General features: G+C 44.0%; 1 protein-coding gene across 2 annotated transcripts; it reads left to right on the top strand.

Annotated features, from left to right (window-relative positions):
• Positions 1-579: 579 nt before the first annotated feature.
• LOC127315569 (uncharacterized) lies at positions 580-6429 on the top strand. Of its 2 annotated transcripts, XM_051346046.2 has the most exons (3): positions 580-1127; positions 1221-1349; positions 5157-6429. In XM_051346046.2, exons 1-3 carry the CDS (start codon positions 1023-1025, stop codon positions 5322-5324), a joined length of 402 nt encoding a protein of 133 aa, XP_051202006.2. In that variant the 5' UTR covers positions 580-1022; the 3' UTR covers positions 5325-6429. The 2 variants fall into 2 exon arrangements, 1 of the variants encoding a protein (XP_051202006.2); XR_011748830.1 differs by lacking the exons at positions 580-1127; positions 1221-1349 and adding an exon at positions 4507-5063.
• The last annotated feature ends 6862 nt before the right edge of the window (positions 6430-13291 follow it).

Below are 13291 nucleotides of genomic sequence, written 5' to 3' on the forward strand. Positions count from 1 at the left end.
TTGTGGTGTAGCTTTTCTTCGTTCCCCGGCAACGGCACCAGAAATTTAGCTTGATACGCGTAAAGCACACGTCCGTTGGAAACCCCAAGTGGAAGGTATGATGCGTATAGAAGCAAGTTTCCCTCAGTAAGAAACCAAGGTTTATCGAACCAGTAGGAGCCAAGAAGCACGTTGAAGGTTGATGTAACGGCCCAGGGTAATACCCCTATTAGATTTGTTTGTTCTTTTTCTCTTTATGCATCATCATGTCATCATGCATATTTTTTTAAGCAGAAAATATTTTTATGAAATCCTATTTTGTTTTCTTCTAAGGTTTTCAGAAGCCTCCTCTTTTTTCTTATTTTATTAAAACTCAAGTTAATAACAAGCTCTCTAAAATCTTCCATCTTATCTCTATTCTTTTTCTAAAAGAAATCTGTGAGAAAATAGAAGAGAGAAGCCCAATAGCTCACGTTCTGGACAAGCGTCCATCCGGCCCACCTCCTCACCTGGCACGTACACCTTGGCTAAATGAGGAGAAACTCCTCTGTCGTCTTCCTCCCACGCACGACGCGTGAGAGCTCTGTGTGGTCCTCGGCTCCAACCACCGCACATGCTCCTCCACCTTTTCCCCCTCCTTAAAGCTGCCTTGGCGTCGCGCCCCAAACCCTAGCGCCTCCCCACTCCTCCCATCGCGCCGCCGCCATCTCCTCCATTTTCCTTTCTCTCTTTTTTGTGAACCACCGTGAGAAGCTCACCGTCGCCCCGCCATCTCCGGCCGCCCCTCGCAAAACCGAGAGTACCAGAAGATGCGGCTCGTTCTCCTCTTCAACCTGGTACAAGGAATCGAGCCAAGACCCCGTAAATCGAGCGCACGGTCGCCGATTCTCCAGTCCGGCCATCGCACTCCGGCGTCGATTCCGGCCGCCCTCGTCCTCCTCCGGCTAAACCGAGCACACCTCCGGCTTCCTTGTGTCCAGGCGCAGCCCCGACGGTGTCTCGCCCGTCCCAGCTAGGCCGCTCCTGTCGTTCCCGTGGTCGACATGGTCTTCGCTGCCATGGACGTTCCTGATCCAGATCTCCATCCTGGATGGTTTCAAAAGCAAGCGTGTCCTCTCCTTGCCATGATCCAAGCCAACAGCCCGGTGGTAACATCCCTACTCCATCTTCTGTGAGATCCCAAGATCAAATCCTATGCCTGTGAATTAAAGGCATCCTTTTTGTTCTGTGTTCGTTTCCAGATGGGCCTGTCCCAGATCTCCCCTGTGCAGCCCATTGCCCGCGCGTCCAGCAACTTCCCGCCGCCTACGCGGTTCCGGCCCAGTTTTTCCGACGCAGCATCAGGCCAAATCCGGCCCAGTACCACGCAGGTCCAGCAAATTCGCCCCCTGCCTGTTTTATTTTTCTGAAATATCCAGAAATTGTTTAAACTTGCAAAAATCATATCTCTCAAACTATAACTTGGAATAAAATGTTTTATATATGAAAATTGATCAGAAAAACATAAGGAACATTAATATACCATCCATTCATCTGTTTGCATCTCGCATCATGTCGTTCCGTGATAGTTTGTGCATTACACCTCACATATATGCGGAGTATTTCGGAACACCGACTAGGTTTCCCCGCTCCGTTTAATATTGAAGTAGCTCACCCCTACCATGTTTACCATGCTAATCAACCATTAATTTTGTCGGTAGAAATGCAACTTCAATCTTAATTTGTTTGTCTGGGGTTCCGATTCCGCTTAATATGGATAAGTTGCATCGCATCATGTTTGCCATGACATGCATATCATATCATGATCATGCCGATTCTTTTGCCGTAGTAGTAAGATGTGCATCCTTTGGTTGTTGTAGCGTTTTGCTTCTTCCCGGATAGGATCGCGAAGTGGTGTGGTGAGATACGACAAGTTCTCCGGATGTCCCTCGGCAAGCTCTAACAGGCAAGCATTTCCCTTATACTCCTGCCCCTGCAGAAGTCGCTCACCTATTTTATTTTGCCTTCTCCCTCATGCTAGCTTTAAGTTGCGTTCTTGTCACGTGTCCCTTCCACTTGTTACCTCAAGCAGCCTATATTGCCTCCACCAACCACCTATGGCTATTGTTTGGTTTCGGGTCTGCCTTGCGAGTCGTAGTGCATGCTAGTGCTGTTTATATCTCGTTACCGATACTGCGATCTTATCGGGTTATCTGTTGGGGAACATGACACATGGTTTATGGATATATCTGTTGTGGATATCATGGTTACTTGTTAATAGTTGTTAGCGGAGACATCGGTGGGTCAGTTGCTCGTTTTATGACGGCTCACTTGTGTTTCCTAAATATCTTAGGACCCCGAGTTCTTGTTATCTCTGCTCCGAGACTGAGCGCTCTAACCACACGTGGGTATGTTTCTGGGTCTCCCCTCGACCACTGCCGGAATCTACAGCTTTGTCCAGTGGCCACAACTAGTTTGCAATGTTTTACCTTTTGTTGTTCGCGTGCATGCCAGCCTGTTACTTATTTACTTTGGGAAGCCCCTGGGTGCCTTGTATCCCTTGTTTCTGGTATGCACGTATAGGTCGCGGAGCCGCTGCGAAGTGGTTTATCGCCCCAGTGTGTGTTTAAACCACCTAGTACGCTGTCGCAAACAGCTAGGTCCGCTTCGGAGATACGGCCGGACTTCGATTCGGGTTCAACTTGGTTAGGTGGCTTCCTGGACATTGTTGTCGTGAAGGAGAGTGCGAGTCGTTAAATCCACCTGTCGCAAGTGGGTTGATCGTGCGTGTGGGCACATTTGGGCACCCCTGCAGGGTTAAATCTTATCGATAAGCCGCGTCCGCGGTTATGGACGACTTGGAGCTGTATGACTCGACCATAGACAACTTACACCTGTTGTTCATTGATAATAACTTGCGTAGTAAGTTAGCAAAACTTCAATAAAACCTGGGTAAAACTTGTCAACCGTGTGAGTGCCCTTGTAAGTACCTCCTTGCGAGGGGGGAACGCATCGGCTGTGTTATGCTTGCAGAGTATAGAACTGTTAGTTTATGCGCTCTCTCATCTTCTCTGATTAGACGACTGTTGTAGAGTGTCTCTATAGGTTTTTAGTGCTTGCGCGCTGCCGCTTAACCCCACCATATTGCCTATGACGTCCCTCTTGCGTCCTCTAAGTCCCCTGCGTGCCTCAAGTACAAAGGACGACTGGTTGACGAATGCTTATACGTCTTGAAGTCTTGTTAAGTACGAATCCGTACTTATTGCTGCTTCTACGGGATATAACCGGGCAGGTATGAAGATATGTTCGATGAAGACGACGTTAGCGAGGTTACCCTTCCGGCTTGGCCTGGGCAGGGTTATGGACGCCATCGTTTATCTTCAGGACTCTTAGTCCAATTTGTATCTTGTCCGTACTCGGATGTATTTGATCTTCTGTATGATTTGGATCTTTGTATGTACCTATTTGTATCTTGACTCGTTGGAGTCGTTGTTGTAATATATCTGTATCTTGTGGGCCCTATTGTAATCCTGTTGTAATGATTACTACTCGTGATTGATTCCACCCGCATCGCGTGCATGCTTCGGCGTGTACGAGGCGCTTGGTGGTGCGTCTCCTAAAATCGGTATCGTGCGGATTTCGGCGGATTCGCTGGGATCCTCATGGTACCGGTTTTGGGGCGTCACAAGTTGGTATCAGAGCATCAGGTTGACGGTACCCCACTAGTCCAGCCTTTAGGATAACCTTGCCAACGGTCGTTGAGTTTAGAGTGTCAAAACTATTTTTCAAAATTCGTTGGATAGTTCTGATTAGCTCTGATTTTTCTCCTTACCTATATTTTTTCTCCTCTTACCTATGCGAGTTTTGAGTCTTCTCTCTTATCTGAGTTTTCCGAGTCTTAGGTTCCGACGTGGATTGGACGATCTTTGCCCCTCACCTATCAGGTCCGATCTTCAGAGGCCTCGACGAAAGCGCATCATCGACAACGGAACAACGACTTCTTGTTAGTGGTGTCGCTCAGTCATCTTGGAGCAACAACTCTTGTTAGTGGTGTCGAGAAGATCGACAAGTCGCCTGAAGATCCAATAGTTCACCTCTTCCCCTTCCCCCGTACCATGGCGTGGGATCTCGGGGCGCGATCCCTTGTTAGTGGTGTCGATTGTAACGGCCCAGGGTAATACCCCTATTAGATTTGTTTGTTCTTTTTCTCTTTATGCATCATCATGTCATCATGCATATTTTTTTAAGCAGAAAATATTTTTATGAAATCCTATTTTGTTTTCTTCTAAGGTTTTCAGAAGCCTCCTCTTTTTTCTTATTTTATTAAAACTCAAGTTAATAACAAGCTCTCTAAAATCTTCCATCTTATCTCTATTCTTTTTCTAAAAGAAATCTGTGAGAAAATAGAAGAGAGAAGCCCAATAGCTCACGTTCTGGACAAGCGTCCATCCGGCCCACCTCCTCACCTGGCACGTACACCTTGGCTAAATGAGGAGAAACTCCTCTGTCGTCTTCCTCCCACGCACGACGCGTGAGAGCTCTGTGTGGTCCTCGGCTCCAACCACCGCACATGCTCCTCCACCTTTTCCCCCTCCTTAAAGCTGCCTTGGCGTCGCGCCCCAAACCCTAGCGCCTCCCCACTCCTCCCATCGCGCCGCCGCCATCTCCTCCATTTTCCTTTCTCTCTTTTTTGTGAACCACCGTGAGAAGCTCACCGTCGCCCCGCCATCTCCGGCCGCCCCTCGCAAAACCGAGAGTACCAGAAGATGCGGCTCGTTCTCCTCTTCAACCTGGTACAAGGAATCGAGCCAAGACCCCGTAAATCGAGCGCACGGTCGCCGATTCTCCAGTCCGGCCATCGCACTCCGGCGTCGATTCCGGCCGCCCTCGTCCTCCTCCGGCTAAACCGAGCACACCTCCGGCTTCCTTGTGTCCAGGCGCAGCCCCGACGGTGTCTCGCCCGTCCCAGCTAGGCCGCTCCTGTCGTTCCCGTGGTCGACATGGTCTTCGCTGCCATGGACGTTCCTGATCCAGATCTCCATCCTGGATGGTTTCAAAAGCAAGCGTGTCCTCTCCTTGCCATGATCCAAGCCAACAGCCCGGTGGTAACATCCCTACTCCATCTTCTGTGAGATCCCAAGATCAAATCCTATGCCTGTGAATTAAAGGCATCCTTTTTGTTCTGTGTTCGTTTCCAGATGGGCCTGTCCCAGATCTCCCCTGTGCAGCCCATTGCCCGCGCGTCCAGCAACTTCCCGCCGCCTACGCGGTTCCGGCCCAGTTTTTCCGACGCAGCATCAGGCCAAATCCGGCCCAGTACCACGCAGGTCCAGCAAATTCGCCCCCTGCCTGTTTTATTTTTCTGAAATATCCAGAAATTGTTTAAACTTGCAAAAATCATATCTCTCAAACTATAACTTGGAATAAAATGTTTTATATATGAAAATTGATCAGAAAAACATAAGGAACATTAATATACCATCCATTCATCTGTTTGCATCTCGCATCATGTCGTTCCGTGATAGTTTGTGCATTACACCTCACATATATGCGGAGTATTTCGGAACACCGACTAGGTTTCCCCGCTCCGTTTAATATTGAAGTAGCTCACCCCTACCATGTTTACCATGCTAATCAACCATTAATTTTGTCGGTAGAAATGCAACTTCAATCTTAATTTGTTTGTCTGGGGTTCCGATTCCGCTTAATATGGATAAGTTGCATCGCATCATGTTTGCCATGACATGCATATCATATCATGATCATGCCGATTCTTTTGCCGTAGTAGTAAGATGTGCATCCTTTGGTTGTTGTAGCGTTTTGCTTCTTCCCGGATAGGATCGCGAAGTGGTGTGGTGAGATACGACAAGTTCTCCGGATGTCCCTCGGCAAGCTCTAACAGGCAAGCATTTCCCTTATACTCCTGCCCCTGCAGAAGTCGCTCACCTATTTTATTTTGCCTTCTCCCTCATGCTAGCTTTAAGTTGCGTTCTTGTCACGTGTCCCTTCCACTTGTTACCTCAAGCAGCCTATATTGCCTCCACCAACCACCTATGGCTATTGTTTGGTTTCGGGTCTGCCTTGCGAGTCGTAGTGCATGCTAGTGCTGTTTATATCTCGTTACCGATACTGCGATCTTATCGGGTTATCTGTTGGGGAACATGACACATGGTTTATGGATATATCTGTTGTGGATATCATGGTTACTTGTTAATAGTTGTTAGCGGAGACATCGGTGGGTCAGTTGCTCGTTTTATGACGGCTCACTTGTGTTTCCTAAATATCTTAGGACCCCGAGTTCTTGTTATCTGTTCCGAGACTGAGCGCTCTAACCACACGTGGGTATGTTTCTGGGTCTCCCCTCGACCACTGCCGGAATCTACAGCTTTGTCCAGTGGCCACAACTAGTTTGCAATGTTTTACCTTTTGTTGTTCGCGTGCATGCCAGCCTGTTACTTATTTACTTTGGGAAGCCCCGGGTGCCTTGTATCCCTTGTTTCGGTATGCACGTATAGGTCGCGGAGCCGCTGCGAAGTGGTTTATCGCCCCAGTGTGTGTTTAAACCACCTAGTACGCTGTCGCAAACAGCTAGGTCCGCTTCGGAGATACGGCCGGACTTCGATTCGGGTTCAACTTGGTTAGGTGGCTTCCTGGACATTGTTGTCGTGAAGGAGAGTGCGAGTCGTTAAATCCACCTGTCGCAAGTGGGTTGATCGTGCGTGTGGGCACATTTGGGCACCCCTGCAGGGTTAAATCTTATCGATAAGCCGCGTCCGCGGTTATGGACGACTTGGAGCTGTATGACTCGACCATAGACAACTTACACCTGTTGTTCATTGATAATAACTTGCGTAGTAAGTTAGCAAAACTTCAATAAAACCTGGGTAAAACTTGTCAACCGTGTGAGTGCCCTTGTAAGTACCTCCTTGCGAGGGGGGAACGCATCGGCTGTGTTATGCTTGCAGAGTATAGAACTGTTAGTTTATGCGCTCTCTCATCTTCTCTGATTAGACGACTGTTGTAGAGTGTCTCTATAGGTTTTTAGTGCTTGCGCGCTGCCGCTTAACCCCACCATATTGCCTATGACGTCCCTCTTGCGTCCTCTAAGTCCCCTGCGTGCCTCAAGTACAAAGGACGACTGGTTGACGAATGCTTATACGTCTTGAAGTCTTGTTAAGTACGAATCCGTACTTATTGCTGCTTCTACGGGATATAACCGGGCAGGTATGAAGATATGTTCGATGAAGACGACGTTAGCGAGGTTACCCTTCCGGCTTGGCCTGGGCAGGGTTATGGACGCCATCGTTTATCTTCAGGACTCTTAGTCCAATTTGTATCTTGTCCGTACTCGGATGTATTTGATCTTCTGTATGATTTGGATCTTTGTATGTACCTATTTGTATCTTGACTCGTTGGAGTCGTTGTTGTAATATATCTGTATCTTGTGGGCCCTATTGTAATCCTGTTGTAATGATTACTACTCGTGATTGATTCCACCCGCATCGCGTGCATGCTTCGGCGTGTACGAGGCGCTTGGTGGTGCGTCTCCTAAAATCGGTATCGTGCGGATTTCGGCGGATTCGCTGGGATCCTCATGGTACCGGTTTTGGGGCGTCACAGTTGATGGCGGCGAAGTGTAGTGCGGCGCAACACCAGGGATTCCGGCGCCAACGTGGAACCTGCACAACACAATCAAAGTACTTTGCCCCAACGTAACAGTGAGGTTGTCAATCTCACCGGCTTGCTGTAACAAAGGATTAGATGTATAGTGTGGAAGATGATGTTTGTTTGCGAAGAACAGTAAAGAACAATTGCAGTAGATTGTATTTCAGATGTAAAGAATGGACCGGGGTCCACAGTTCACTAGTGGTGTCTCTCCCATAAGATAAATAGCATGTTGGGTGAACGAATTACAGTTGGGCAATTGACAAATAAAGAAGGCATAACAATGCACATACATATATCATGATGAGTACTATGAGATTTAATCAGGGCATTACGACAAAGTACATAGACCGCTATCCAGCATGCATCTATGCCTAAATAGTCCACTTTCAGGTTATCATCCGAACCCCTTCCGGTATTAAGTTGTAAACAACAGACAATTGCATTAAGTATGGTGCGTAATGTAATCAATACAAATATCCTTAGACAAAGCATCGATGGTTTATCCCTAGTGGCAACAGCACATCCACAACCTTAGAACTTTCTGTCACTGTCCCAGATTCAATGGAGGCATGAACCCACTATCGAGCATAAATACTCCCTCTTGGAGTTACAAGTATCAACTTGGCCAGAGCCTCTACTAGCAACGGAGAGCATGCAAGAACATAAACAACATATATGATAGATTGATAATCAACTTGACATAGTATTCAATATTCATCGGATCCCAACAAACACAACATGTAGCATTACAAATAGATGATCTTGATCATGATAGGCAGCTCACAAGATCTAACATGATAGCACAATGAGGATAAGACAACCATCTAGCTACTGCTATGGACCCATAGTCTAGGGGTGAACTACTCACACATCGATCCGGAGGCGATCATGGCGATGAAGAGACCTCCGGGAGATGATTCCCCTCTCCGGCAGGGTGCCGGAGGCGATCTCCTGAATCCCCTGAGATGGGATTGGCAGCGGCGGCGTCTCTGGAAGGTTTTCCGTATCGTGGCTCTCGGTACAGAGGGTTTCGCGATGAAGGCTTTAAGTAGGCGGAAGGGCGGAGTCGGAGGAGTCACGGGGGCCCCACACGCTAGGGCCGCGCGGGCCCCCCTTAGGCCGCGCCGCCCTAGTGTGGCGGCGCCCCGTGGCCCCACTTCGTTTCTCCCTCGGTCTTCTGGAAGCTTCGTGGAAAAATAAGCCCCTGGGCGTTGATTTCGTCCAATTCCGAGAATATTTCCTTACTAGGATTTCTGAAACCAAAAATAGCAGAAAACAGCAACTGGCTCTTCGGCATCTTGTCAATAGGTTAGTGCCGGAAAATGCATAATAATGACATATAATGTGTATAAAACATGTGAGTATCATCATAAAAGTAGCATGGAACATAAGAAATTATAGATACGTTTGAGACGTATCAAGCATCCCCAAGCTTAGTTCCTACTCGCCCTCGAGTAGGTAAACGATAACAAGGATAATTTCTGAAGTGACATGCTATCATAATCTTGATCAATACTATTGTAAAGCACATGAGATGAATGCAGCGATTCGAAGCAATGATGAAGACAATGAGTAAACAACTGAATCATATAACAAAGACTTTTTATGAATAGTACTTTCAAGACAAGCATCAATAAGACTTGCATAAGAGTTACTCATAAAGCAATAAATTCTTAGTAGAAAGCTTTGAAACAACACAAAGGAAGATATAAGTTTCAGCGGTTGCTTTCAACTTTAACATGTTTATCGCATGGATAATTGTCAACACAAAGTAATATAACAAGTGCAATAGGTAAACATGTAAGAATCAATGCACACAGTTTACACAAGTGTTTGCTTCTAAGATAGAGAGAATAGGTAAACTGACTCAACAATAAAGTAGAAGAATGGCCCTTCACAGAGGGAAGCATGGATTACTATATTTCTGCTAGAGCTTTTCATTTTGAAAACAAGAAACAATTTTGTCAACGGTAGTAATAAATCATATGTGTTATGTATAAGACATCCTATAAGTTGCAAGCCTCATGCATAGTATACCAATAGTGCTCGCACCTTGTCCTAATTAGCTTGGATTAACACGGATTATCATTGCATAACATATGTTTCAACCAAGTGTCACAAAGGGGTACCTCTATGCCGCCTGTCTGAGAGGTCTAAGGAGAAAGTTCGCATTGGATTTCTCGCTTTTGATTATTCTCAACTTAGACATCCATACCGGGACAACATAGACAACAGATAATGGACTCCTCTTTAATGCATAAGCATTCCACAATAGATAATATTCTCATAAGAGATTGAGGATTTGTGTCCAAACTGAAACTTCCACCATGATTCATGGCTTTAGTTAGCGGCCCAATGTTCTTCTCTAACAATATGCATACTCAAACCATTTGATCATGAAAATCGCCCTTACTTCAGACAAGACGAACATGCATAGCAACTCACATGATATTCAACAAAGGTAAAAGTTGATGGCGTCCCCAGAAACATGGTTACCGCTCAACAAGCAACTTATTAAGAAATAAGACACATAAGTACATATTCTTCACCACAATAGTTTTTAAGGCTATTTTCCCATGAGCTATGTATTGTAAAGGCAAAGAATAGATGTTTAAAGGTAGCACTCAAGTAATGTACTTTGGAATGGCAGAGAAATACCATGTGGTAGGTAGGTATGGTGGACACAAATGGCATAGTTTTTGGCTCAAGGATTTGGATGCACGCCCCTCTCAATACAAGGCTAGGCTAGCAAGGTTGTTTGAAGCAAACTCAAGTATAAAATGGTACATCAAGACTCACATATGAAGATATTGTAAGTATTATAAGACTTTACATCGTCTCCTTGTTGTTCAAACACCTCAACCAGAAAATATCTAGACTCTAGAGAAACCAATCATGCAAACCAAATTTTAACAAGCTCTATGTAGTTCTTCATTAATAGGTGCAAAGTACATGATGCAAGAGCTTAAACATGATCTATATGAGCACAACAATTGCCAAGTATCAAATTATTCAAGACATTATACCATTTACCTCATGCGGCATTTTCCGTTTCCAACCATATATCAATGAACGAAGTAGTTCAGCCTTCGCAATGAACATTAAGAATAAAGCTAAGAACACATGTGTTCATATGCAACAGAGGCGCATGTCTCTCTCCCACACAAAGAATGCTAGGATCCGATTTTATTCAAACAAAAACAAAAACAAAAACAAGCAGACGCTCCAAGCAAAGCACATAAGATGTGGTGAATAAAAATATAGTTTCACTAGAGGTGACTTGATAAGTTGTCGATGAAGAAGGGGATGCCTTGGGAATCCCCAAGCTTAGATGCTTCAGTCTTCTTAAAATATGCAGGGATGAACCACGGCGGCATCCCCAAGCTTAGACTTTTCACTCTTCTTGATCATATTGTATCATCCTCATCTCTTGACCCTTGAAAACTTCCTCCACACCAAACTTAAAACAAACTCATTAGAGGGTTAGTGCATAATTCATATATTCAGAGGTGACATAATCATTCTTAACACTTCTGGACATTGCACAAAGCTACTGAAAGTTAATAGAACAAAGAAATCCATCAAGCATAGCAAAACAGGCAATGCGAAATAAAAGGCAGAATCTGTCAAAACAGAACAGTCCGTAAAGACGAATTTTCCAGGGGCACTTAACTTGCTCAGATGAAAATGCTCAAATTGAATGAAAGTTGCGTACATATCTGAGGATCACGCACGTAAATTGGCAGATTTTTCTGAGTTACCTACAGAGAACCCTGACCAAATTGGTGACAGCAAGAAATCTGTTTAAATGCAGTAATCCAAATCTAGTATTGAATTTACTATCAAAGACTTTACTTGGCACAACAATGCAATAAAATAAAGATAAGGAGAGGTTGCTACAGTAGTAACAACTTCCAAGACTCAAATATAAAACAAAGTGCAGAAGTAAAATAATGGGTTGTCTCCCATAAGCGCTTTTCTTTAACGCCTTTCAGCTAGGCGCAGAAAGTGTGAATCAAGTATTATCAAGAGATGAAGCATCGACATCATAATTTGTTCTAATAATAGAATCATAAGGTAACTTCATTTTATTTCTAGGGAAGTGTTCCATACCTTTCTTGAGAGGAAATTGATATTTAATATTACCTTCCTTCATATCAATGGTAGCACCAACGATTCGAAGAAAAGGTCTTCCCAAAATAATGGGACAAGATGCATTGCATTCAATATCCAAGACAACAAAATCAACGGGGACAAGGTTATTGTTAACCATAATATGAACATTATCAATCCTCCCCAAAGGTTTCTTTATAGCATTATCAACAAGATTAACATCCAAATAACAATTTTTCAATGGTGGCAAGTCAAGCATATCATAGATTTTCTTAGGCATAACAAAAATACTTGCACCTAGATCACATAAAGCATTACAATCAAAATCATTGACCCTCATCTTAATGATGGGCTCCCAACCATCTTCTAACTTCCTAGGAATAGAAGTTTCAAGTTTTAGTTTCTCTTCTCTAGCTTTTATGAGAGCATTTGTAATATGTTTTGTAAAGGCCAAATGTATAGCACTAGCATTGGGACTTTTAGCAAGTTTTTTGTAAGAACTTTATAACTTCAGAGATGTGACAATCATCAAAATCTAAACCATTATGATCTACAGCAATGGAATCATTGTCCCCAATATTTTGAAAAATTTCAATTTGTTTTATCACAAACAAGATTTCAGCGATTTCAGCGCTTTGCACGCTTTGCACTAGGAGTAGAAACATTACCAACACCAATTATTTTACCATTGATAGTAGGAGGTGTAGCAACATGTGAAGCATTATCATTACTAGTGGTGGTAATAGTCCAAACTTTAGCTACATTATTCTCTTTAGCAAGTTTTTCGTTTTCTACTCTTTCCCACCTAGCATGCAATTCAGCCATCAATCTAATATTCTCATTAATTCGAACTTGGATGGCGTTTGCTGTAGTAACAATCTTATTATCATTATCCTTATTAGGCATAACTTTCAATTTTAAAAGATCAACATCAGAGGCAAGTCTATCAACCTTAGAAGCAAGAATATCAATTTTATCAAGCTTTTCCTCAACAGATTTGTTAAAAGCAGTTTGTGTACTAATAAATTCTTTAAGCATGGCTTCAAGACCAGGGGTACACTCTATTATTGTTGTAAGAATTCCCATAAGAATTACCACAACCATTACTATTAGCAGAAGGATATGGCATATAGTTGTTACCAGAATTATTCCTATAAGCATTGTTGTTGAAATTATTATTTTTAATGAAGTTCACATCAACATGTTCTTCTTGGGCAACCAATGAAGCTAAAGGAACATTATTTGGATCAACATTAGATCTACCATTCACAAGCATAGACATAATAGCATCAATCTTATCATTCAAGGAAGAGGTTTCTTCAACAGAAATTACCTTCTTACCTTATGGAGCCCTTTCAGTGTGCCATTCAGAGTAATTTATCATCATATTATAAAGAATCTTTGTTGCCGCCCCCAAAGTGATGGACATAAAGGTTCCTCCAGCAGCTGAATCCAATAGGTTCCGCGAAGAAAAATTCAATCCTGCATAGAAGGTTTGGATGATCATCCAAGTAGTTAGTCCATGGGTTGGGCAATTCTTTATCAAAGATTT

The sequence above is a fragment of the Lolium perenne genome, chromosome 7 (genome assembly GCF_019359855.2).
Source record: "Lolium perenne isolate Kyuss_39 chromosome 7, Kyuss_2.0, whole genome shotgun sequence".
NCBI lineage: Eukaryota > Viridiplantae > Streptophyta > Magnoliopsida > Poales > Poaceae > Lolium > Lolium perenne.

Coding starts and splice junctions, on each gene's coding strand:
- LOC127315569 (XM_051346046.2), top strand. CDS start 1,023: ATGGTCTTCGCTGCCATGGACGTTCCTGATCCAGATCTCCATCCTGGA. Junction 1,128..1,220: donor TCCAAGCCAACAGCCCGGTG/GTAACATCCCTA, acceptor GTTCGTTTCCAG/ATGGGCCTGTCCCAGATCTC. Junction 1,350..5,156: donor TCCGGCCCAGTACCACGCAG/GTCCAGCAAATT, acceptor GTTCGTTTCCAG/ATGGGCCTGTCCCAGATCTC.